Source organism: Phocoena sinus, chromosome 4 (assembly GCF_008692025.1).
Source record: "Phocoena sinus isolate mPhoSin1 chromosome 4, mPhoSin1.pri, whole genome shotgun sequence".
NCBI classification, from domain to species: Eukaryota; Metazoa; Chordata; class Mammalia; order Artiodactyla; family Phocoenidae; genus Phocoena; species Phocoena sinus.
The window spans coordinates 67229877-67256259 of record NC_045766.1 but is presented as its reverse complement, the minus strand read 5'-3'; the positions used below and the strand labels follow the sequence as shown (position 1 = coordinate 67256259).

Below are 26383 nucleotides of genomic sequence, written 5' to 3'. Positions count from 1 at the left end.
GAAGAAGTAAAGGAAAAGATGTTTACTATTTAGATACATGCATAGAAAGTATACAAACAAATATATGCATACACATCTAACTTTGCACAGAATGTAGAAATATCTATGCTGGCTATACTTTTTACAAAACTATTTTGGTCATGTATTTGATGATGTTTCTGCAAAGAATGAATGCAGTAATTTTTATTATCATTTCTGCAAGAGGAAAATTAACATTCTTAACTGAAATATGAATTCAAAAGCACAAGCTTCCTGTCTCAAGATCTAGTATTCAAATTCTGGGAATTCCAAGTTAATAGTAAAGCAAGATTAAAGTTTCAAAAAGTGATTAAGGCAACTTAAGTAAATGTGTACCCTGCTACTTAAAGAACAATTTTTTTCATTTTTCTGTGTTTTTTCACTGATTATGTTAATTCAGAAATACAGTCACTCTGACAAACTAGGCACTGTTTTAGATGTCTGGTTTTGGCATTCTTGATCATTCTGTGAATCACTGTATCAGTTATTTCAAAACTTCTTTGTTTTTCTTCTACTTATCCCATTTTTTTAGTTGAATAGTACAGACTCCAGAATTTAAAAATAAAATATATTTTATGAGTCTTACCAAGAGTTAAGAGTTTATTTGTGCTCCAACTAATGTTTTCATATAACTATGTTGTTTTTTTAAAATTTTGAGGTTAAAATATCTCATTCAACATAACTAGAATCCTGTTTTGAATCTCTCAGCCCCACTAATTGGCTATATCATTTTATTTTTTTCTTTTCAAGAAAAAAATCAATACATCATATTTGACAAAAATATGCATTGAACATTTACTTTTAGAAAAACTTGTGTTTGTCTTTTAAAAATCAATACTTCATCTATGACAAAAAGAATTGGGTCCTCTCGATCTTTAATATTCTGGGAGCCTATTACCAGGTTGTACTTTCAATTTCCTGTGTTCACATATTTAACTTTAATTCTTGTATCCTCAAGGTTTTCTTACTTCAATTCCTGGAGCATGTGTTTTGAAATATGACAGTTACACTAAATGGCACATTTTGTAATTCCTTGTCACAGGAAATAACACCTTTTAGGAATAGTGCTAAACTTTTGATTCATGGAGATGATCATCAAGAGGACAATGACATACACTCAGTTATTTTTCTGAATACAATTTATCCTGTTTTGATAAGCAGTGACTCTAGAAAATTGTCACATCAGCACAATATTTTAATACTCTAAGGTTATTACAAGGTATAAGGCCATAAAGCCCTGTACTCCTATAATAAATTCATGCCAGATTTGGTTTAACTTGAGTTTAGACTATCTATAGAACTCTATTTGATTTTTCTGGCACCTTTCATTTAAATGGTTCAAAGCTATTTGCCTCTTTCATGTGTTAGCTTAGCTGTTCTTAAGTCCTTGTGAAGTAGACAGATCAGACTAAATATGCCCTAGTTTTCAGGCGGAAAAAAATGAGATAGATAAAGAGATATTCTAGGTAACACAGTGCAGAGCTAAAACTCAGTTTTTTACACATCTGAGTAAAGGTCTTTCACTAGCTTCTTAACCAAGAATGAACACCAGTTTTCATCCATTACTTGAGGCTGAAAAAATTATACTGAGACCTGTGCTTAGGTATACTCCATTATTACATCTAATCCTTATTCCAAACTTAGCAAATCTGGAATGCTCTTGTGTCCATTTTATAGATGAAAATACAAAGGACTATAAAGGTTAAGCGATTGCCGTTATCATAGAGCCAAGCAGTGTCAGAGCTGGAATTTAAACCCAGATCTACGTGTTTTGTAGCCCTTGCCCTTAATCCCAACTGACACTGTCTCACACTACACTGTGGTCCTGACCTATCTGGGGCCAGCCCCAGTGTTAATAGTGTGATGTGACTCTTATATGAGGCTGATTCTTACAATTAGTGGTACACTGGAAAAGCATACTTTTCAGTATGAGAAGTTAGCTATTAATACTAAACTTGTCAACAGTACTTCTTAATAAAATGTTAAAAAAACCTTTTTTTTTACTCACCAAATATCATTTATGTAAAAACTATTTCAAACACATCATTTTAGGAGTCATAGTATGTGCTACAAATATAAAGAAATGTTTCTGACTCAAAGTCTTCTCATTCATTCATTCACCCTTGAGTATTATTCAATAAACCACCTGCCAGGCACTTTTTGAGGTTCCGAGAGTACAGCACCGAATAGAACAAAGAATCCACCCTCATGGGCTTATCATTAACAGAAAAATGGAATCTGACACACCTAAATAGCAAGGAAAATGTTATAAAACAGGTGTGTGTTGATCTCTTGCCAGCTCCCCCTTTCTCTTCACCTTTGGGCTGGATGTGCCTAAGACTATCGTTGGGCCTATGTGTCAGTGCTATAAGTCAGGTTCTCTGGGATTTTCTCTTCTTTCCATAAGGTAGGATAAAAATGTAGGCCAAGGACAGGTTTTGCTTGGAGCTGATTTGTCTAGAAAATTATTTCAAATTGAGGAATATTCCATAAAAAGTAATGGAAAACTTTGGGGTCTAATCTACTATTCAGAAAAATCTGACCATGAAAAATTAAATTAACTAAAAAAAAAAAGAAATAAAAAAAAGAAAAATAATTAAAAGCTATTAGACTTATGTTAGAAAAGGAAACGAAGAAAATATTTTACATTATAAGTGTTTATGTATGTGGTAAGGGTAGCTTCAGGGCATTGTTGAACTATAAATACCCATTAACCTTAGTCTGTAGTATCTGATGAGCTCTCTCTACTTCTTATAAGCAGCTGCTTCTCTAGGCCCTTCATGGGCCTAAGACACAAAGGGCATTTTTAAACATAATAAACTATTCCTGAAAATAAATCCTGCAAACTTTTTGATGATTTGAAAATCATTTATTTGGAATCCAGGAAAAAAAAAAAAGATATGAACAAAGATCTCAATACCCAAAGAATAATAAAAACATGTTTCCAAATATAAGAAATGGGTTAACAGTAAGTGAGTTCCACTATGAAGCAAACACTTGTCTGACCAGAAGACAAGTCATTCATTTAGTTGAGCCATCAGTTCCTCATTCTGAATTTAAAAGAGAGAAGTTAAATAGGAGAGCAACTTTTCAACCACATAATGGTAGCCATGGCAACCTACCGCAGTATATAGGTAAAGCACAGCATAAGAAATGATTTTGAGATCCTTGAGAGGAAATAAATCATGTGGTGAGGTATGGGGTGTGGGTGAGGGGATGGCATGACTAAATAAGAACAAATATGCCCATTCAGTAAACCTACAACTTTTAAAGAACTATGTTAAGGCACAAGGATGGAAAAGACACAGTTCTTAACCTGTAAGCAAGCAGTCTAGTAGAGGATTGCAACAAATGCTGTGAAAGGCATATTGGGGTGGGGAAGTGGAGGAAGAAGACCAAACAGAAAACATTTAGAAACTCTTCATGGAGAAAGAAGATCTGAACTGGATCTTAAAGGATGTGTAGATTATTAACAGTTATTCAGGAGGAGGGCAGACATGGAGAAGGACGCTCCAGGGACAGGAAAAAGTGTAAACAACTTCCCTTCACTCTTATAGCATTTTGCCCTCCATGTTAGTACTTAACTAACTTTATTATAATGACCTCTTTTCACTTATCTCTTTCTCCAGAACATTTATTTCTATGGGGTAAAGTGGTCGGGCAGGTGGATGAGTACTCTATCTGCATAGCCAGCTACTTGCCCAATACTGGACACATGGTAAATGCTCAATACATTGGTGTTGCATGATTAAAACTATAAACTGAACCAGAGAAGCAAAGACATAGACATGGAGCTGCAAGCTCATGTGGTATGCAAATGATAATGAAAAGGTGAGTATATAGACTTATAAGACATGGGATGGGTGAGTTGTAGGATGGGTGGGGAAAGTGGAAGTAAGGATACAAAGAGTTAAACTGAGATATGAGGTTAAAACAGTTAGAAATATCTAATGACATTTTTGCTTCCAAGATTAAGTTGTTATAAAATACACCACACTTGTTCACAAAGACTCATAAGAGTTTTATACATCAGTCACTTTCAATGAACAGAACTATGTCATGCATAGACACAGCTGAACTGTATCTATGCGATAGATACTTACAAAATCTCCCCTATGTGTCAGGCACTGTGTTAGAAGCTGGGCATATAGTAAGTAGCCAGTAAAAACAGAAATGGCCCTTATTTCCATGGAATTTTCTAGTCCAGTCTAATTCATTCAATTATTTAATCAATTCCTAAATATAAAGTATATTGGCTCAGTTTTGTGATATGCACTTGATAGTCAAGGGAAAGCAAAGGAGAGAAGTCACTACTTAGTACAGAAGAGAGAAATGCAATCATCATAGTAACAAAGATCCTATGCAATCATTATAGTAACAAAAATGAGATATAAATTAAGTGCTGTCAAAATGTAGAGTGGGTGATTCACTCAGCCTAACTGAACCTCAAGCTTTCACAGATATCTGAACTGAGTTTCAGTTTAAAAGATGAATCTTAGGTCCTCAGAAGCCCTGAAATTACATGTAGAATGCTATGTGTATATATGCATATATACATAATTAAATATGTATAGTTTGGAAAGAAAATATGGAATTAAATATGTATATTAAATTAAATATGTACAGTTTGGAAAGAAAATATGATACTCACTTCCTTCATACCAAAGGTTAAAAATCATTATATAGGGACTTTAGGAAAAGGGAGGAGATAAAGAACCAAACTAAGCTGTCAGATCAAATTGAAACAAGCACTTTAAAAATAAAGTCTATTAGATAGACCTTGGACTAACTTTCCAACCGTATGTGCTATGCCAACAAGAAGGCTAAGCCTGGCACTGTTTCAGAAATGTGCTTTCCTAATGGCACTTTGTCAGAAAAAGCAAAGAATTTCCTATTTTTTGAGAGAGATTTATAAACAATACCTGAAAAATTCTGCTTAGTTTCACACTGAAAATTAAAGGTGGATGTAAAATACCAATTTTAATGATCACACTGAGGACAAGGACAACCAGCTTTTTGAAAACTGATATCCAGAATGATATCTACTCTGCTAAATAGCAATTGAGAGCATTTCAGCAGCTGCTATAAATGTAACATCCAAAGCACCCAATAAAGTGGTCCCTCTGATCCTTAGTAAGAAGGGGAAAACTGACTTTGTTTTTATAAGTGTCTTTAGGAAAAATAATTCCAATACCTAATTATAACAATGAGAAAGAGAAATAATCCAGTAATATGAATGTTAAGATGGCTCGCCATATTTTAAAGCTCAGTTCTTTGAATATATTTCATAATAATAGTGAAAACAACAATAAGATCACGCTTACCTGTGTCCTTACTACTATATATTTGGAAGACCCTGTGAATAAACAGGCAGCCTCCAATTTATATACATGTTGTGTTCCAGAAGTTCTTTTAGAAGCTGGCTATTTGAAATTCAGTAAATCACTTACAAACCATGTTTTGCTTTCCAGGCTGGTTACAAACCCTGGCTTACTCAACAAACATTTACTGAACATCAATTTGACTCACAGGATTGTTGAACTAGAGAACTGTGAATTCTGGGCGCCGAATGAAGAAAACTATGCCGTGCAGAAGACAGGATGAGAGAAGAGAAGACATGCAGAGGAAGAATGTTCAATCCTGCCCCATTAACCTAAGATTCTAAAATACAAACTTCAGATTTTCTGTTCCCTCCAATCTCAGCTTTTCTGCACGCCTTATGATTTTCCAGGGCTCTCTTTTCACAGGTTTCCTTATGTTCCACAGTCCAGCCTACAACCCAATCTGTGTTCAAAGATTGCTCTGCCCTTCAAAGTGCCCTACCCCCAGAAGTAAAGACTAGACCACCCTCTCTGTGCCATTTCTGGAGACCATAGGTCTTGGAACCACACAGAACTGGCCTGAAATTCCAGAGTCTCCTATTATCAGCTGGATTATTTTGAGCAAATTATATAAGATAATGTAAAAGTCTGGGCTCTTGATACAGATTGTATAGTGCTGAATCTTGGACAAGTCACTCAACCACTCTACACCTCAGTTTCCTTGACTACAAAACGGAGAAAACAAGAGAGTCCACCTCACGTTGAGATATCGATAATGAGTGAAATTATTAAAGCATTTAGAAGAATTACTGTGCTCAATAAATGTGAACTATTATTGTTTATGTCTCCAAACATCTGTTTCTTAATCTATACAAGGATGATATCTACCTTGAAGGATTGTGATGAGTATTACATATGATAACATTTAAAGTACATAGCACAATGTATTGCACTAGTAAAATGCAAGAAATGTTAGTTTCCTTTTCCTTCTTTCAATTCATCAGTTTTCATCCTTCCGCTAACAGGGAAGCAAATTTTGCTGGAACTGATTAATTTGTCTTTTAACTCTCATAGAGTTATTTGTATTACTAAAAGAGACCATTTCTACAATGTCAAAGTAGGGAATTCAGCTGTTAATAACTGAAAGAGGACTACTGTAGGAGGGTCAAATACCTTGGTGGATGCAGGGAGTGACTGTAGAAGGTGGAAAGAAAAAAACAATAGCAGCATTGCTACACAGTGATAGGAAAATGCAGCTACCAAGAACCCTTATTTTGTTCCCAACATGGAAGCACTCTTAGGAGTAAAGGTGTCAATTACCAAAACGTAAAGAAATGAAAACCAGTGTAACACACATCCATAGCAACCTTTTCATAATCAGAGAATAGAAAGGATGGCTGGTTACTGGTTATCCTCTTTAGTCATCTGCACATTGTTGGTTATCTGCCATGGTGATGGTTTTACCACCATGACTTTTTTTTCTTGGTCTTCTTTCCAGGCTTTGTGCTTTCACTCACCCCATAAACATTCTCTCCAGATTTTTATCTTAGCCCTTTTCTCTTCTCACTTTAGTTTGTCTTCTTAAGGGCTTCAACTATCACATAGATGTATCCAATTCTCTGTCTCCAGCTTTGATTTTTTTTTTTTATAAGCTCCAGATCCATACACATGTAGCCACTACCTATTGGTCACTGCCACCTAGATGTCACACAGATAAATCTAACTCAATATGACATGATCTAAATTCATTACTTGATCCCCAAACCTCTTCCTCCTCTGCTATTTCATACCTTGGTTAATAGCACTGACATCGGTCCAATCAGGAAAACCAGAAGTCTGGGAATCATTGGAGATACAGAGATGGATATGGCATAACTTTGCCCTCAAGATATAGTCAATCTCATAGAATACCTGCATGTAAATCTGTCCCTCTTCTTAAAACCAACAATAAATTCTCTTTGACACTCTTGTAGAACTTAGAATTCTACTTTTTGATAAGAACAGGAATTCTTATTTATAAATTTGTTTGAATTAAACTGAGATCCTTTGGGACTATGTTGGGGAGGGCACATATCACATTCATTACCGTGTACCCACCAGACCCCAGATATATTGCATTGAATACAGTATGTATTGAATATATGCATGAATAAATGGTTATAAAACAATAAAGGAAGTGAAAAGTGACATTGAAACAGTTACAAATAAATAGCTAATTGAGGGTATATGAGGGAAAATTTATTTCAGCTGGAGAGTACAGGGAACATTTTACAAAGGTGTAGAATTTGATTTGTTCTAAAGGAGAAAAAGAGGATGTTCCAGGCAGAGGGAATACATGAGGAAAAAGAGGAGAAAATAATAGAATATGTATAAAAGTAAAATTCTTTTTTCGGACCATAAAGTATTCAAAATATAGAAAAAGTGAATAGGATCTCATTAGAAATGAGAGACCTTGTTGCAGATAAATAGATGAACATAATTTTTTAACCAGAAGACATATTACACTTATTGATGTCAAATTGTTAATATAATTCTTTTAATCCTTTTTACTGTGGAAAAGTACAATCATAGAATAAACAATGATCCCTGTACCCATATCTAGAGTCAAAAGTACCAATTCAGGCTATGTCTTATTTCATCTATACCCACTCACTGCATCCCAATATTATTTCAAAGCAAATCACAGACATTATACAATTTAATTTGTAAATATTTCTGTGTGTACTTCTAAATGACAAGACCCCTCCTGAAAACATAACGACATTACCATTATCATGATTTAAAAAGTAATAATAACTTATTGATATCATCAATATTCTGTCTGTGTTCATATTTCCCTGACTTTCTCATAACATGTTTCATAGTTTGTTTGAATAAAACATGATCCACTTAAGGTCCATACATTGTAATTGGTTGTTATATACCTTAAATCAGTCTCCTCTACCTCCCCTTCCTTTCCTATCATCTCCCTTCCTCTTAATCATTTTACTATAGAATGAAGCATATATGAAAAACACTCAAAACATATGTGTGAGTTAATGAATTAGTATAAAGCAAATACTTTTAAAACCACCACTCAGGTCCAGGAATAGAACATCACCAGTCACCCTTGAAAGCCTTCCACATGCCCCATGTCAATCACACCTTCTTTACTATCCCCCAAAGTAGCAACTATCTATACCTTCATAGTGAAGTCACTTCCTTGTTTTCATGTACGATTTTATCACTCATATATGTCCTTAGATACTATATTCTCATCCACTCTAGTGTTTTAAATGTTTTACGGTTCTTTTAATCTATACATTCCCACTCTATGCCTTTCTTTTTCTGCAGTTTATCTGTTGACTAACACAAGACATTTGGCCTGTAGTGTGTCTCACAATTTAGATTTTGCTGATTGCAAACTCATGGTGCAGATCAATACATTCCTCTGTTCTCTATATTTTCTGCAAAATGGCAGCAGGATCCAAAGGTTTTATCAGACTCAGATTGAATCCATTTGGCACAATTATAGGTAATATTGTGTTCTTTCATCAGAAGAAAAGTGGCTGTTTCTCTCCTTATGATATTAACAGTCAATGATGCATAATGCTTAGATTTAGTAATTCATTGGGGTTTGCAAAGTGATTATATACTTTTATAAAAATACACTTCCCTGCACTATGTCATTACTCAATATATCAATACATTTCTTATAGAAAAGGCAGAATAAAATCTTGGCTTTTTTTCACCTTTATTTACCGGTTTTCAAGGTAATGTTTTTATTTCCTATTCTCATCCAAATGTGGCCATATTTTGAAATATCATTATGAACTTATGGATTTAAATTTAATTCATGAGATTCGACCTATTGCAATTAATATCCTTACTAAAGTTTAAATTGTTCCATCTTTGGCCAATGGAAAACTCTTAAAGTTGGCTCCCTAAGTCACTTCATTAATGGCTTAAACAGAGACAGATACTAAAATTTTCAACTAGGATTGTAGAATTGTCTATTTCGTCTTTTAATTTTGTCAACTTTTCCTTCATGTATTTTGAAGCACTGTTATTAAGCATATATATACTTTTTTATTATTTTCATGCCTTCCTGATGAGTTTACCCTTTTATTATTCTGAAAAGTCCTTTCTATCTCTGATAACATTAATCTTCTTACAGTCTATTTTATATGATATTGGTATATCCATTCTAACCTTTTTATTTTTATTCATCATTTATTTTTGATCAAAATTTTTTCTCCATTCCACTTTCTTTTAATCTTAAGGCATTATTTGTTGTGTTCATTTTCTGTTTGCTCCTCTTAGTTTAGATTTATTTCTGAAATAATTAATTTTCTTCTAAGTTTTTACTGAGTGGTATAATTTCTGGAATTTTCTAATTTTTATTTGTTATTCTCTCTCATCTTGCATCACTTCTTAATGTCTTTGCGCCAATTTTTGAAACAGTAGGTTGCAATAGGTCGTTCTGGAATGCTTTTATTTTTTTCTATAGAAATGTTATTCTGCTTCTTATTCTTCTTTTTTCTTATAGCTTCGAATGGGATTTTACCTTGATTCTTTTTGTTGCTCATTATTATGTAAAACTAGTTTTTCTGACCTTTATGATTTGGCAGGATTTTCCAATTTCACAGAGATCCTTCTTCAAAACTACAGTCTTGAGATTTCCTGATTCTGTTCGGCTCCTCCATTCTCAGCAGGTTCTCCTTCCTTCGTCTACATTACCCTGATCCTGTTTATTTTGATTCCACTCCTAGCAGTTTTACCTCAGTGTGGGTGGTTGTTTTTCAGAGTTCCGAGGCACTAGAACTATTCCAATTCCTTCAAAATGTCTTGCTATAGGCTGCTTGGACTCACTCTCTATTAGAGAGCAAAATTTTAGCTGCTATTCTCAAATTGCTTCACCCACTGGCTTTTTGGGGTTTCTCCTCTTCCTGAGCCTGCCAAATGCCATATTATTTCCATCAGCTTCCTTCTCTATAGACTCTGATTCTATATGGGTTGTACTGGTGATTTATCTCACTTATTTTACTGAAAGTGATTCTTATGGATAACTTGTCACTGAGTTTTGTTTTAAATGTTTTTCAGGAGTTTTTGGCTTTGGCTTAGGTGGATATTTGAAGAGATTAGAGAACTATGCTGCTGCCCCAAGTGTCATCTTCCAACACTTTCATATTTTGATTAAATACTGTCCAAAGCTCTCAGATGTGTAATAGACCACAGATCGACCGTGCCCACAAAGGAAGGCAAACGTGAAAACACATACAAATAATCAAATACACTACTTATTAACCAAAGAGCTGAAATTCACCAGATGAATTAGCAGCTTCTGACTTCACTCAGCAGTGAGTAGAAGTGGGCAATATTTCTCAAATTGTATTTCACAGGAAGTTAATAGAAATAAGGTAGTTCTGGTAGTCCAGTGAATGTAATTTAAGACATGGTGGGTTGAGGCAAAGCATCTCCACCACTTCCTTTAAAATGGTACAAAGTGAGGAAGCAGTAAAAGATTTGTATAAAGTTATTAAGGAGGAAATGATGATGAGAAAAATCTCAGTTTCTATATTAACTCAACAAATAACCATTGTCATTTTAGAGAGGGTAAATGCCCTCTAGTTTGCTTACCATATACCAAGTGATGGTTGGCTTGACACTAGAAGGAAAAAATCCATCGATGTTTGGACAAGTGATCTTCTGAACACCATATTCTAAATATAATCTATGCACTGGAAGTTTCATGGGAGAATTGAAGCAGCTATCTTTTTGAACCACTTCCAGAGGAAATGCAACTTTGCTGCAATATGTAGTGTTCCTGAAAAGAAAAATATGCAATGAATGGGCAGTCTCATTTGCATTTGTTTTGATGCAGCAAACACATTAAAATGAGCTAAGTGAAGTACTGCTGTGTATTGAGACTTTATGTATATATTAAGTTCATGTAAAAATTAAGCGTGTTATGGAGGTATTTTCTATAACAACTGACACAACAGAATAAAAACAGACACAATTAGCTACTATTGATAAACTATTTAGATTTTTAGATATGTTCCTAAACATACATGTGTATGTGTGTGTGTATATTCATATGTATAATGTTTAATTTTACCCTTAAAACATTCTTAATAACACTCAGTACTGGTAAGGCACAGGTAAGAACAGCATATTAACTCATGGTTGGTAATGGTATAAACGAGTTCTGGAAAATTAAATATGTTTCCGAAAACATTTTTAAAAGCCTTAGCCTTTGCCCTTGTAATCTTATTTCTGGAGATTTTTTCACATGATAGATGTAGGAAAAGTGAGAATAGAGAGAGCACATGATCAAAACTGCTCATCCTGTGCTATATCAGCAAGGAAGATATTGGAATCAGTAGAAAAACCTATGAAAAGGAAGACTGTAAAAAAAAAATCATGGTACAACCATCCAAAGTTATTGTACACATATATAAAAAAAATCAAGCATGAAGGAAAAAACTAACAAACACATAAAACATGTTAAGATGGCTGGGGAGGGACTTCCCTGGTGGTCCAGTGGTTAAGACTTCGCCTTCCAGTGCAGGGGTTGCGGGTTTGATCCCTGATTGGGGAGCTAAGATCCCACGTGTCTTGTGGCCAAAAAAACAAAATATAAAACAAAAGACATTGTCAATAAAGACTTTACAAATGGTCCACATCAAAAAAAAAATCTTTAGAAAAAGAAAAAAAAAAGATGGTGGGGAACTGTATTTATACCTTTAATGTTTGTGTAAGTCATTTCATCTGCCTGGAGGGTTCTTCTTTTCCCATCACCCTACCTTTCACATGGAGGTCTATGTCATTCTCTACACACCCCATATCTAAATTAGGACTCTTATCCTCTCAGCACCTTGGACAATTCCTTGATTGAATTTATCATAGTTCAAACAAAGTCACGGCCATATGTGTTTTCTTTTATTTCTTGCATCTAGTGCAGTGCCTAAACTTTCAGTAGGCACTGAATAAATATTTGTTGGATACATGGAATATATATAAAACTGTATTACATATAGGAAAACAATAAAGGGAGTATAGATAATAAAAATTAGTGATTTTTTAGGGTGATATGTAAATGGGTCATTCATTGTCCACCCCTTTTTGTGATTTCTATTTAAGACATATTATATACTCAATAACTCATGAATTAAGACTAAATCCAATGGAAAGTGTGGGAGAATTCATTACCCTCCCCAGGATGGGAGGAGAGAGTGTTTAAGGATGACTTATGACAATGGTAATAAGGTGGAAAGGGAGAGTGGCAGGCACAATCTTTACCTACAGATAACAAAAGGTCTTCCAAGTAGAAGTATCCTATAGGTGGAAGTTATAGAAGGTAAATTTCAGCTTAATAAGATACATTTCCTGACTATAAAATCAAGTGATGAACAATGAATGGACTGACATTTCCAGCTCCATAAGTCAAATCTGGATGTTATCTTAATAGAGGTACTGAAGCAAGAATACAAGCAGTAAAATCCTAGAGAATGAATCTTAACTTTATTTTCTTAATGACATCAGGCCTATGATTTCACATGGCTCAGTTTAAGGTCATTCTCAGTTTAGGAATCACCACAGGACAATGGGAAGCTTCTGGTACCCTCACCAGATAAGTTTAATTCAAATTTTCTTTAGAAGATAGGCAGACAGGTAAACTGAAGAGATGGCAATCTGGAAATTGATAAATAACACTAAAGGTATACTCAGGCCTAGACAGTCATGAGCCCTGTTCCTATAATATAAAAGAAGGCTGGAAAAGTTTGGAGGAGAGCTCTAAAGAAGTAGTGGGTTGCTAAGGAAAAAAAAAAAAAAAGAGATACTGAAGCACTAGAATGCATAGTACAGACCAAGGTCAACCAGAAAGCTACTGATGACCCTTCCCCAGGTATTTGCCAAGGTGTATGTGTGAACTGTTACTAGATTAACAATTGCCAAAGATGAAAAAGAGCTCAAAGAACATTTAGGCCAGCTTTCTCATTGTGTGGGTATAGATACCAAAGCTGTATTAGGGCATAAACAATGGACACATGTGTATTGCAGGCTCCTTGGAAGCTCACATCCCAGTCTAGAAGGGGTAAAAGCCTCAGAAGGGACTTAAAAGGTTACAAGGGACTCCCAAAGCCACAGTGATCAATACGCTTTTTTCTGTGATAGAGAAGTCCTTTCTCACTAAATCAGAACATTGTTTAAATTTATCAAAACATAGTCATAGTTCTCCATCAGAGAACAGTTATAACATCCATGAGAGACAAGGAGCATTCAGAAGAAGGTCTGGGCTTACTTATTATTCTGTTATGTTCTTTTGTTATTGTTATGTCATCCAGCTCTATCACTATAGGCTGAATTGTGTCCCCCACCCCAAATTCATATGTCGAAGTTGAATACCTTAGAATGCGACTGTATTTGGAAATAGGTCTTGAAAGAGGTAATTAAGGTAAAATGAGGTAATATGGGTGGGCCTTAATCCAATATAACTGATGCTCTTATAAGAAGAGGAGATTAGGACACAGAAGACACAGAGGTGAAATGATGTGAAGACATGGAGAGAAGATGTCTATCTACAAGCCAAGGAGAGAGGAATGAAACCAACCCTGTTGACACCTTAATCTTGGAATTCTAGCCTCCAAAATTATGAGAAAACATATTTCCATTGTTTAAGCCACCCAGTCTCTGGTATTTTGTTATGGAAGACCTAGGAAAGCCAATGTACTATTAAATAGTAGGAAACTATCTTTAAAAAAAAAATTCACAACCCAGATGGGAGTTTAAAAAATAAAATAAAGCCTGGAAGCTAAAAAGGGACCTCAGGAAAAAAAGTAGCCAAAGTACTAAGCCTTAAAATGGTTATTTTTCAGAAGGACCCTCAATTTTTTCAAGGTTTTTTTTTTTTTCCAGAGGAAAAACAAAATTAATCTGTTGTAAAAGGAAAATTGGTATATTGTGAAGTAAAATGCAAAATGTACATGAACTTTCAGAAAAAAAGTGGATTTGAAAGAAATTTTGCAGTAATCGTAGGGTGCTTTGGATTATACTCTTAGATTCTCAGAGATCTGGTATTCATTTGCTTTTTAGGGGAATTTTGGTGGAAAAGTTTGAAAAGCACTGTTCTAAGTATATTTAATGCCTCTCAGATATTCTTTCCTTTATATGGCATCCTGAGGCTTTATTTGTGCTAGGTATTTAAAAAGTTGCCAAGAATAACAGATATGAATGGGTTCTACTGCCTACCCTGTTCATTGTCCAGGGAAACGGATATACCTTCAGGTGAGGCAGACGTGGAGGCAGATTCATGTCAGGCAAAGGGAAAAAACGAACAAGCCTCCACCTCTAGACAACCCCAATGTATGTCAGGTTTGAAAAGGAACCACCTATTGACAATGTTCTCAGAAGCTCAACCATTTTCTCTGCACATGTCTTTCAGCTAACCTCAGCTAAGCCGATGAGGTGAAGTGTACATCTCTCTACATGCTTCCTTCTTCCCCTTCCCGCCTTCACAGCCCATGCATCGTTTGGAAAACGGTTCAGGAACGAAAGGGAAAAGAGAAAGTCACCATAAGGGTCAGGCTACCTTAACATGCAGGTATAGTTGCCTGTGTCATTGAGGAGTGTGGGCCGGAACCAGAGCACATCTTTCTCCTTACTAATGCGGTTCTCAGGGAGGCGGAAGTTAATCGGCTCCTCAAGGTCCCGGTCCTGCCTTGTCCAATACCAGATCAGAGTAAGGCCTGCTGAATGGGCTGTACTGTAGTTATATTTCAAGAAGTGTTCAAAGAGTGGGCACTTGATACGAGCTGGCTCATCTTCGTACACTTGGATCTGCCTCATGGTATCTAGTCCCCAGTCATCACAGCGTTCTGGAACAGTCAAAAAGAAAGAAAAGGCAGAGGAGTCATCTCATCTCCAGAGAACACACCTTCTCTTTAGGATACCACAGTAATTTCTGGACCCTCCTCTCGGGCCATATTCATTAGCCTCTTTCTAATAAATGCATGTAATAGACAGCTGTGGTGTGAGGAGAATTCCCCTCATTCATTTATTAGCTTTTGACTATCCATTGTATAACAATGTGATCTGATAGCTTGATCCTGTTGAACCCTACAAGGTATGGGGGAGAATCTCACCTGGAAAAGAAATCATGTACTCTTTCACTCCTCCGGGGACAAAAGAGGTTCTGAGGAGGAGATTATAACTGAAATGGCAACCCTCTAAGATTCCCAGTTCTCCCCTGGTCTTCACTGTCCAATAGCAATAAAATGCAAGCCACATAGTTAATTTTAGGTGTCCTAGTTGCCACATTAAAGAAATAAAAAGCAGGTAAAGTTAATTTTTATAATGTATTTTGTTAAACTCAATATATCCCAAACATCCCAAATATTGATAAGCTATTTTACACTTATATTCTTTTTTTTTTGGTACGCGGGCCTCTCACTGTTGTGGCCTCCTCCGTTGCGGAGCACAGGATCCGGACATGCAGGCTCAGCGGCCATGGCTCACGGGCCCAGCCGCCCCGCGGCATGTGGGATCTTCCCGGACCGGGGCACGAACCCGCGTTCCCTGCATCGGCAGGTGGACTCTCAACCACTGCGCCACCAGGGAAGCCCCTATATTCTTTTTTGTAATAACTCTTCAAAATTCAGTGTATTTTACACTTACTGCACATATAAATTTGGATTAGTCATGTGTGTCTACTGGTATTAAATTAGACAGCCAAACTGACTACAATACACAAGAAAGCTTCCTAGTAAATAAGAGACCACATGTAGTAGAGCTGAGGCACACTTGCTGACAGCTGCACCCTCCAGAAGCACAGCTGTCAGACGTCTCTACAGCTGACCAAAGACATAAGAGCAAGCTCAGCCTATATCACCAGAACCACCCAGAAAACCTATAGACTCATGAGCAATAATACATGTGTAATAAATTAAATGAAGTTTATGATCGTTTGCTAGGCAACATTTTGGGCATAAGCAGAGAGCTAGCAGAACAACTAAATTAGTGACTAATTTTGATAAAAGCAAAGCATTTGAAGCTTTATGACTTACAAAATGTTTTGTAAGTAAGTAATACATTTCTAAGTAAGTTATAGACCTCTGGGAAAGCTAACAAACTGACTTTTCCAAGAATCAACAAATTTCCATTGTTTACAATTTCTGTGCTTCATTCAGAAACGTTTTAAAATCCAATACACAAGAAAGAACTGGAAAGATCAAAGTATTGTTCACATTAATACAAATTGATAATAAAAGATTTTTATTAAACATCTATCATAACGTTCTTTAAATATATTTTCATTAAAACTGCATAGTTGCAGAATTAGCTCCTTCAGTTAACAGCAAGTTATAACCATAGTTTTTTCAGTTAAACATGTCAGATTGAATACATGCATCCAGTTTCACTCCTTTATGAAACTCCACTAAAGCTAAAATAATTTTCAAGACGTAAACCCAAGTAATAGCAATAACAAGAGGAAAGATAATAGCAACATCAAATGGACAAGTGGTGACCAGCTTAGCACATTTTAAATGAAAAATCCTAAATGAAGAGGGGAGAGCTGGAGAACAAACCAATCTGCAATGCAGAATGCAGAGAAAACCCAGGAGGAGAAACGGTCAGTATCAAGATAAGTAATCACTAGTACCATACACTCCATATTTCTGGGTTCTCTTACTAGGCATATTGTAAGATTGTACTTTTATGCCCCTCTGAAATAAGGGGATGCCATGTGACTCACTTTGGCCAAAATGATGTACTGAGCATCACCTGTGTTGAGTGTTTTAAGGGCCAGAGTATATTTCACCATGCTTCCTTTTCTTCTGCCTTAGCAAATATGAAAGCACAGACATCGAGACTCCTTTAGCTTGGTCCCCTTGGTATGGATGACACACAGCAAAGCTTTGCCATTTTAAGTCATAGAGAATTGGGATTTGCTTACTACCAATATGAATAATCTATCCTATCCTGACAAATGCAATCAGATACCTTAAAAATAAGCACATAGGTGGGACAGTAAAATAAGGAGAACTGGATGAATGCTATGTCAAAAAGTGACATCTTTGGTTCCAACCCCACCCTCCTAGCACTCAGGAACATTTCCCACTGCACTCCAAGGATAGGAGCAGCCAGACCTTTACTCTCCAGGCAGGAGAATGAATGAATCTTCTCTAGAAAATCTGACTACTTTCAGAAGAAAGATCTAACAATCTTAGTATCAGAATTGTTTTTTTTTTTTAAACAACTTGTACAGCCATATCATCATATCATCCAATAGAAAAGCTCAAGGTTAACAAGTCCCACATTCACATTTAGAATTTTTAATCAGCTTCTTAATCACTTCTTCTTAAATATGAACAAACAGCCCCAGGAGACATCTGAGAAAAATCTCTACTATAAAAGGTAACATCCAAAGAAACATTGTAAAAGAAAATTTGATAAAACCAAGATTATTCAAGAAAAAGTAATCTTTTAAAAGAAAAACAAACAACTATCATTAACATACTCAGAGAGATAAGGAAACTTTTATATTCATGAAGCAAGAACAGAATGATATAGGAATGCTCAGAGAAAGAAAAAGCTTATTAAAATTAAAAACATGATTGAAGAAAGGTAAAATTTAATAAATGGTTTATTTAGAAGTTAAATTTGAGAATTTTCTAAAAAGTAGAGTAGAAAGAAAAACAGAAAATAGAGAAGAAAGTTAAACCAGTCCACGAGTCTCAACATCTCAACAGTAGGATCCCCAAAAGAAAGAAAATAAAAAGAAAACTCTCCATTAAATAATTCAAAGCAAAAACAAATCTCAGAACTGAAGTCATAACCTTCTAAATTAAAAAAATCTGTCAATTACCCCAACACAGTGGATGAAAACAGACTTACACCACAAAAATATTTTTTAAAACTGTGGAAAAAGAAAAGATTATATAAACTACCAGCAAGTGAGAAAGAGGAAAAAAATAGTCACATACAAAAGACTAGGAATCAGAATGGCTTTGCAACTCTCAAAAACAAGCTTGGAAACTAGAAGATAATGAAGCAATGCATCTAAAGGAAATTTATTTGCAATCTTGAACCTTAAACCCAACAAAACAATAACGTGCGAGTGACATTTTCAGACACATAAAGACTCAGTAATTTTATATCCTATGTGCTATTTTTTCAAGAAGCTTCTGGGAGATTTGTGCCAACAAAATGAGAGAAAAAACAAGAAGAAGGAAAACAGGAGATCAAGGAATAGGGGATGCAATTAAAGAGAGAGGGGAAGGGATTCCCAGAATAACAATGCAGGATATCCCAGGAAAGCAGCTATGCAGTAGGGGTTGGTGGTAAATCAGTGTAGATAGAAAAAAAAATGGAAACCCCCAATAAAGAAAAATTAATCGTAACTGATGGATTATCTGATTAGATTTGCACTGTGAAAAATGATGCTGAAGGGTAATTGAAAAGTATGAAAATGGTTACCAAAGGATACTAATTAGAGCAAGCATATGAAAGCAAGGCAATTCATAACTTCAAAAAATAAGAAAGGTAAAAAAAAAAAAATAAGAAAGGTAACATAATCATAGTTCGTTAATATTTGAAGATATATTAATTGAATGATTATTGATTCAACCAAATATTGCAATAATATTATACAGAGAGGTATGAGTAAGGAAAGCAAAGGGGATAGCACTTGAGAGAGTCCTTATTTACTATAATTTTAAAAAGTGAAGAGATAACACATAGCGTTGACCAAATGAAAAATAACGATATACACAAATTGGTTAGCAAACTGTAGATAGGAAATGCCAGAAAAAATAAATAAAATCCTCAAAAGTGGTTGTCTCTGAAGAAGTGAACTAGTAGGAGCAGAGGAAAATTATGACAGAAAGAATACGATTATTTTGGTATCCCCGTTAATATATTGGCCTTAAAATACCTCCGTGCATGACTTGCTTTGAAAATAATTAAAATATTAATTAGAGGAAAACAAAGGAAGGAAGGAAGGAAGGAAATATCCACTGTGCAACACAATTGGCAAAGTCCCTCTCAGTGTCAAACCATCCTAATCATACCTACTTTCTGTGAGAAAGAAGTACTGATTTCGTTTTTTAATTCCAAAATTTGTATTAATATGCATTGGCAGGACATTCATTCACTTTTAAATTATAAGATATAGTTGAAAGAGGCAGAGAGAGACAGTTGGCAGCTGATGGAGTCTGGAACTGCAATATATTAAGTTTGTTGTCTGGATGAAGTAAGATGCTACTGCCTTCTGTATTTCATAAAAATATTCTTTATGCTGTTCCTAAAGGCCTCTCTGTCAAGAACTTTAAACTATTTGCTCAGATTTGAATGATTTTAGAGGCAAGGCTATAAAATGAAAAGTATCATTCTCCTTGCAACCCCACTCAACAATATATCTCAATTCAGATCACGCCAACTTGGGTCAGTAGAACACAGTTCTGATATCATGGCTCGCTTTTAACAGGAACACTGGTAAATTGGAGAGAAGGAGGAAGCCATTCTGGGGGTTAATGTTACCTTGATTAAAGGAGACTTTCAGATACCAATGATAAAAATTGTTACTTTGGCCCTGGGAAGTCTTTATGGCCCTGAACAATAATTAACACCAAGACAGATGATAAGTGACAGTTGTATTTTTCTTTTGTAAAGTAGGAGAATGCTAATTGTGAGAAGGGAGATGGAAAAAGGGAGCTAGTGTAACATAACAAGCATGTACTCAAGCAGACCCATTTAGGAAGAAGTATGAAATGAAATTTTGGTGATCACTGGGGTAGACTGTGGCAGAGACTGGCCAAATGTTCATTAGTCCTGTTTTCTTTTCCTCGGCCCATATGAAACCTACATATCCTTAGCAGTTGGGTTGGGGCCATGTGATTTGGTTCCGGCCAATGAGTATGGCCAGAGATGCTGTACAACTTGAAACTCCCAGCATAATCTTTGGTGCTTTCTCTTTCCCTTCCACGGAGTCCTTGAAGACCAGAAATTTTTGAAATGTGCAGCATCACAAGATGGAAGGAGCCCGGATTCCTGCCATCAGTCAAAGCAGAGCTTCTCAGGAAAGCCATCTCACTTTCAAAGAGCTGTGACTGTGTTAAGACAAGTCTCTATCATTTAAGCCATTGAGATTTGGTGGACATAATTTGTTATAGCGACTAGGATTGACTAATAAAGGAAGCCAGAATTTTCCTTTCATAGCATAACAATAAATCAAGAGCAGACAAGAGTTATTTTTAAAATAGCATATGTTAAAGGCCCTTACACACTAAAATTTAAATACAGGTCAATCAATATTTTTGGCTAACTCCATAGACTTAATATTTTTTCAACCAAATTAAATGCAATACAGGGTCAAGGGAAAATACATCATTATACCCGCTACGTATCTCCCTTACAGTATGTTTCATGGGCCAAATGCATATATCTATAAAGTGAATCAGACTCCTCTATAATAGGGACCAAAACCACACATATTAGTATTCATGAACATTAACAAAAACGATATGATTTTTATTGAGTTTTTTCTTTGCCCATTTGAAATTAGTTCTGTGGGTTTTTTAACTTTCTCTAGCCAGCCACCTGAGGGCATTTTGTCAGAGCTTTTTAAATTATTCAATGAACAAATAAAAATAAAATCTATGGCAACGGGCTGGAGTGTCACGTAATACCAAATTAATTATATGATCCACTGCAGGCACTAGCCGAAGAAAAGACTGGGGAAAAGGCTGTTATGCAAATAGATTTGTCTCTAATAACAGCAAAGGGAATTTAGTGAATTACTGGCACAATGAATTGCTTTTTTGTTTAAAATGTCCCTTTTTAACCAGTTTACTCCATAGTGGAAATCCTCTCTAAATTGGCCCCTCATCACGGGAGAACTACAAAGTCATCATTTCCCTCAGCCAAAGGATTTCTTAAGGCCGGGGCTTGGTGCTACAGAGGACTAATGGAAATGTGCAAAGCCGTCGCAAAGCCAAGTCACTGGAAAATCCAACCCACGCTCCTGACAGCAATTAGCATTTATATAGCAGGGTATACATTTTAACTAATTAATCTCACAGCACCCTCTTGGGCTTTCATGCCCATTCCCACATTACATGCCAGGAAATGAAGACAGAGAGATTAATTGACTTACTTTTGCCTGAGTGGTAGCACAAATAAAAGCTGCCTGGACATAGATCTGGGAGGCTTGTCCCAAACCTACGTTCACACATTCAAAGCAAGATATTTCCCACAGGAAAGCTACTTATATTTTTGTATTTATTAAATATTTACTGAAAACCTGCTGTGTTGTGTGCTATGGTAGAGAGGCATGCATATATAAGAACTCAAGAAGCTCAGGTATAGGAAAAAAAAAGAAGAGGAAATTTTTAAATATTGGAAGACCTAGGTGGAATTAATTTCTGTATGTTATTATTTTCCCTGTGCCACTTACTTGCCATATGACTTCGGAGAAAATGCCTCCCTTCTCAGACTCAGATTCTCCATGTGTCATATGCCTATCTTACAGGGCTGTATGTTTCGAAAGCAAAGGGCCAGACATATGAAAGGAGCTCAGTACATATTAGCTGGATCTGCATGGGTCCCTGTCCATCAAGAGGTTAACAATCTTAGAAAAACAAAGACATAGATGCAAAATTAACTAAATGAAAATAGCTGGTAGAATGAATGAATCAAGTGTTAAAACAGGATTCTAGGCAGGATTATAGTCATTACATTAGTATAGTATAGATAGTATAGTATAGTATAGTATAGTATAGTATAGTATATACAGGTGTGGGCAGAGAGGGTAGTCCTGAGATTGGGTTGAGATGAGAACCAGGCCCTTTTAATATCCCATCTTAGAACCCCATGTGGATGACGTCACCTTAACACCCATCAGCACATTCTATCTAAGGCTGAGGGCAGAGACTAAGTCTAATGGAAGGGCAGAGACTAAGCCTGAGGGTGATTTCCTCTCTCCAGGTCTATGGCAAAGACTGTTAAACATGTCCCATATACCATGTCCCCACACCCTTCTTTTTCTAGTGTATGGGAATTTTCAGTTGGGCACATAGCCATTCAGAATAAAGGCTATATTCTGCAGCTTTCCTCTCACCTGGATATAGTCAGGTGACAGTTCTGGGCAATGGGATATGTTTGAAATTGTCATGTGGTAGATTCCAGAAACTTTCCTTGAGAAACACTGACATATCCTATGTCTCCTGTGCTCTTGCTACCATCCCACTTCTTCCATCTTGCTGCTGGGAACACGGATGTGACAGCTGGAGCTACTTTGTGGACTATAAGAATGAAGACCACACCCTAAAGATGGAGGAATGTGAAAGTGAATGGAGATGGGACCTTGAATAAGTATGGAGCTGGCTTATCAGCCCTGAATTTTCTACCTCTAGATTTTACATAGGAAATATGTATTTTTTTAATATCCTGGCTACCGAACGTGTGATCCATGACCCACTACCATCAGCAGCATCCCTTGGGAGCTTGTCAGAACTGCAGACTTCCAGGCCCCACCCAGACCTACCAAATCAGAATCTACAGTTTAACAAGATTCCTATGCACATCAACATTGGGGAAGTATTAATGTATTGTTGTCTCCTTATTCAAAGCTGATCATCATTCTAATTGATAAAAACGTCTTATTTCATCTCTTATAACAAGTGGGTTGTTGAACTATTTGTGAGGTTTTATCCACCCCATGATTCTAGGTTTTTGATTAATATTTACATTGAAAAATATATTCCTTTTTGTTCCTCAGTGGAAAAAATACTAAAACTATCCAGATATTTTTCTAGCAGTGTCCTATTAATTAATCACCAGTTTTTAAAAACAAAAGAAAAAAAATCTACGAACTACATTTCCTAGAGTATGATTTCCGTGGAAAAAAAGATGACTAAAACTTAGATATTTTTTTATTCAGAGGAGAGCTACTCAAAGGTCTAGAAAATGTTGCTGAAATTGAATAGTTGTCAACTGAGCCATCAAGAGGAGAGAGAGAAGTTCCTGGTGGGGGAGGAAAGCTGGAGTGGCTGTGAGCACCCATCAGACATCCTCAGGCTGCTTGTACTTTTCAACAATACTGAGCTAATAACTGGCAGATGGCTTTCCTGGAGCAGATAATTAGACATACCTTACTCCCACCAAAGAAGGGAGTTTTCTTGATTGAGTAATTTGAAAAAAAAAAAGAACTAGCTCTGAGCAGATGATAAGATTTGCCAGATAAGGAAAGAATGCCAAACTCAGAAAGTGGGTTGGGGGAGGGTGAAGATCCACAAGTTACAGCTTCAGCTTTGCACAGGTTGTTAGGGTCTTGTTGCTACAACAAGTTTTACTCCAGATAGTGTACAATGCCCCCCTGTGACACTGGGCACTTATCTTTACACTGACCTAAAGACCGTTATTTTATATCAGTTAGAAGTGGTAGTCCCCACAATGGAAAAAAAAAAAAAAAGGAGAGAAAGTCATTACCAGGCAAACATGAAAATAAAGATGAGAAGAGGTGAAAAGGGACAATGAAACCTCATAGATGAAAACAACCAAACTTATGAAGTTTAAATCCAAAACATATACCAAAGTAGGTGATATTTAAAGTTACAAAATCAAATCTTCTGAAGGATGATGTAGAGTTGAGATCTTTCAAAGTCTAATTATTGTTATAGGACCAGCACTCTAGGGTCTATGAACAGTTTGGTTTTCATTCAGTCCTGCCATGTAGCTGTTCCTTTCTTAGTCTGTGAACATGAGTGTCACTTTCTACAAAGTTTTCCCTGTGGCAGAGGACTTGAGAAAAAACCATGTGTGCTCTAGAAATGTTTACAGTTCTCAGGTCTACAGGAGCTGCTGAAGGTCTTCAGGCTCACTCTTCGTCTCCATCAAGTCATTTCCCAACTGGTTCTTGCAGCACCAACAAAGAGACCCTTCATCATCATGAGTTAAGGTCCAAGAAAGGTCCAACAACCACCCTTCCTCTTGCTGTGCATAATAAGCAGGAACATGGAAGAGCATCATCTAATAGCTACCTAGAAAAGGGTTCGCTTCTCTCACCAAAGTGGCAGTAGGGGTTAGCAGGCTAAAGAATGGATTATGGGTAGGCTGCCTCTTTTCCTTAAAAAAATCACTGTAACGAGCATCCCCATGTGGCTGAAGGGAAAGATTTTCTTTGCAGGGCTGTTGTGACAGTAAGTAAACGGGCTTATGTCAAGTGTGGCACAGTGCTCTAGGGAAACTCTAAGCAGTCATTAGCTGGTTTTTATGTTATTTTCCCCAAGCAATTTTTTTCTAATCCATGATTAAGACGTAAATATCCAATTACTATTCTCATATAATAATCAAGCAACTTTCACTCTCTTCATTTTCATTATTACACAATATTTACTCAGGGTCCTATGAGTGCTAGGGCTATAAACAAAATGTAGCAGAAAACAAGGTCTCTGCCTTCAAATTTCCACGCTAGAAACAGATCCTCAGCATTGGAAGTAAAGGTATTTTGGGCAGCATCACAGAATCCCAGAACACAAGGGTCTTAGATCTGGTGGTAGCCTTCTGTTCCAGTACGATAGCTGGTAATACCCCCATTTTACAGATGAGGTGAATGAAGCCAAGAGAAGATAAAAGACAGGTCTGAAAGATGGGCTAACAATATACGATAGAGGTGGGGAGTGACCAAACCTGAAACTCATATCCTGAAACTACTTTCTCTATGGAGTCTCTGGAGTCTGACAACCCCAGTTCAAATCATTCTGCTACTCGCTAACCACGTGAGTATGGGCAAGAATAGTAAATATTCCTGTCAAAGAAAGCTGGTTGGAAGACTTAAGAGACAATGTTCTTTAATGTGTTTAACAGAGAGCTATTCAGTAGTCCTCACCATTCTTAATATTATATTCCTCTCTTTCTTGATTCCAAACTGAGAATGGACAATTTCAAACTAAATGTGGCCCAACAAATGTTATCATTTAACTTATGAGGACTCACCTCTAACACAGTGTTTGAGGGTGTTAGACTAGAGGGGAGTTTTTAAAATATTTAGAACCATCTTCTCATTTTACAAATGGGGTAACTAAGCTCAGAGAGCTAACTTGATGAATGGCATAGAGCTCACGAATGGCAAGCATAGAATCATTTCTTTTCGGTCCAAATGTCACGTTCTGTCCACTCTAACATTCCAGTAAAATGCATATCTACACAAACATTCCCAGTTGGTATTGGGAAGGTAAATAGCATAATAGTATATTCTCCTTCAAAACAGAGGTTGAAATAGGCAAAAAAAAGCAAATCCAGGAAGATTGAAACCAATAACAGTAATACTGGAGCATAGGAGGTAACTCTACATGCGTTCTACATAATCAAGCCACCCAATTCTCCTCCTTTTCTTTTTACAGGTGAAGAAGCTGATATATGGGATATGGGTCTTATCCTTGAGGCTGATACTCAAGTAAAGTAGGTGGCAATGCTGCCCATAAGTATGGCACTTGGAAAGAAAGATCCCATACCCCAGCTTCCTCACATGTAATAATACATGAAGCAAAATATGAAGCTAATGTAAGTACCTACCTAGCAGACCTGTTGACAGAGGTAAAGAAGATCGTATATGTGGTATTATATGCTTGGGTGCATAGTAAGAACGTAATACATTTTAGCTACAATTATTATTTTGATTTTCACAGATGAGGGAATTAAGACCTGGAAAGATAGCAGGAAAAATTATTACGTGCATTTGTTTTTGAGTTTTTATTGCACTTTACCAGATCCAGGACAGAAAATCCAAAATTAAATTTGAGTCCTAAAATGTAGAAAGCAGGCTAAGTGTAAACCAACTTCTTAATTAGTAAAGACAGCCAAGCAATCACTTTTCTCCATGATGAAAATTTAAAGCCCTCCACATACTCAAAATGTCTCTATAACCCTCCATCCCCACATCTCATGTCCCAGATGGAGGGTGAAGCGGGCTTGTTCAGTGAAAGTACATCAGGGGCCTTCAACTTTCAATTAAAAGCTATATGATTCCCATGCCTCAAGATTTGCAATCATATTCTATAAGC

The 26383-nt window shown here is 36.2% G+C and overlaps 1 protein-coding gene across 2 annotated transcripts in view; it reads right to left on the bottom strand.

Annotated features, from left to right (window-relative positions):
• Positions 1–26383, bottom strand: part of IL1RAP (interleukin 1 receptor accessory protein) — a 123662-nt gene that overhangs the window by 31470 nt on the left and 65809 nt on the right. For both annotated transcript variants that reach the window (XM_032631290.1, XM_032631289.1), the window contains exons 3-4: positions 14914–15199; positions 10959–11145 (exon numbers count right to left, since the gene is read on the bottom strand). In XM_032631290.1, the coding sequence (XP_032487181.1) occupies positions 10959–11145; positions 14914–15199 (473 nt within the window). The remainder of the gene's footprint in view (positions 1–10958; positions 11146–14913; positions 15200–26383) is intronic.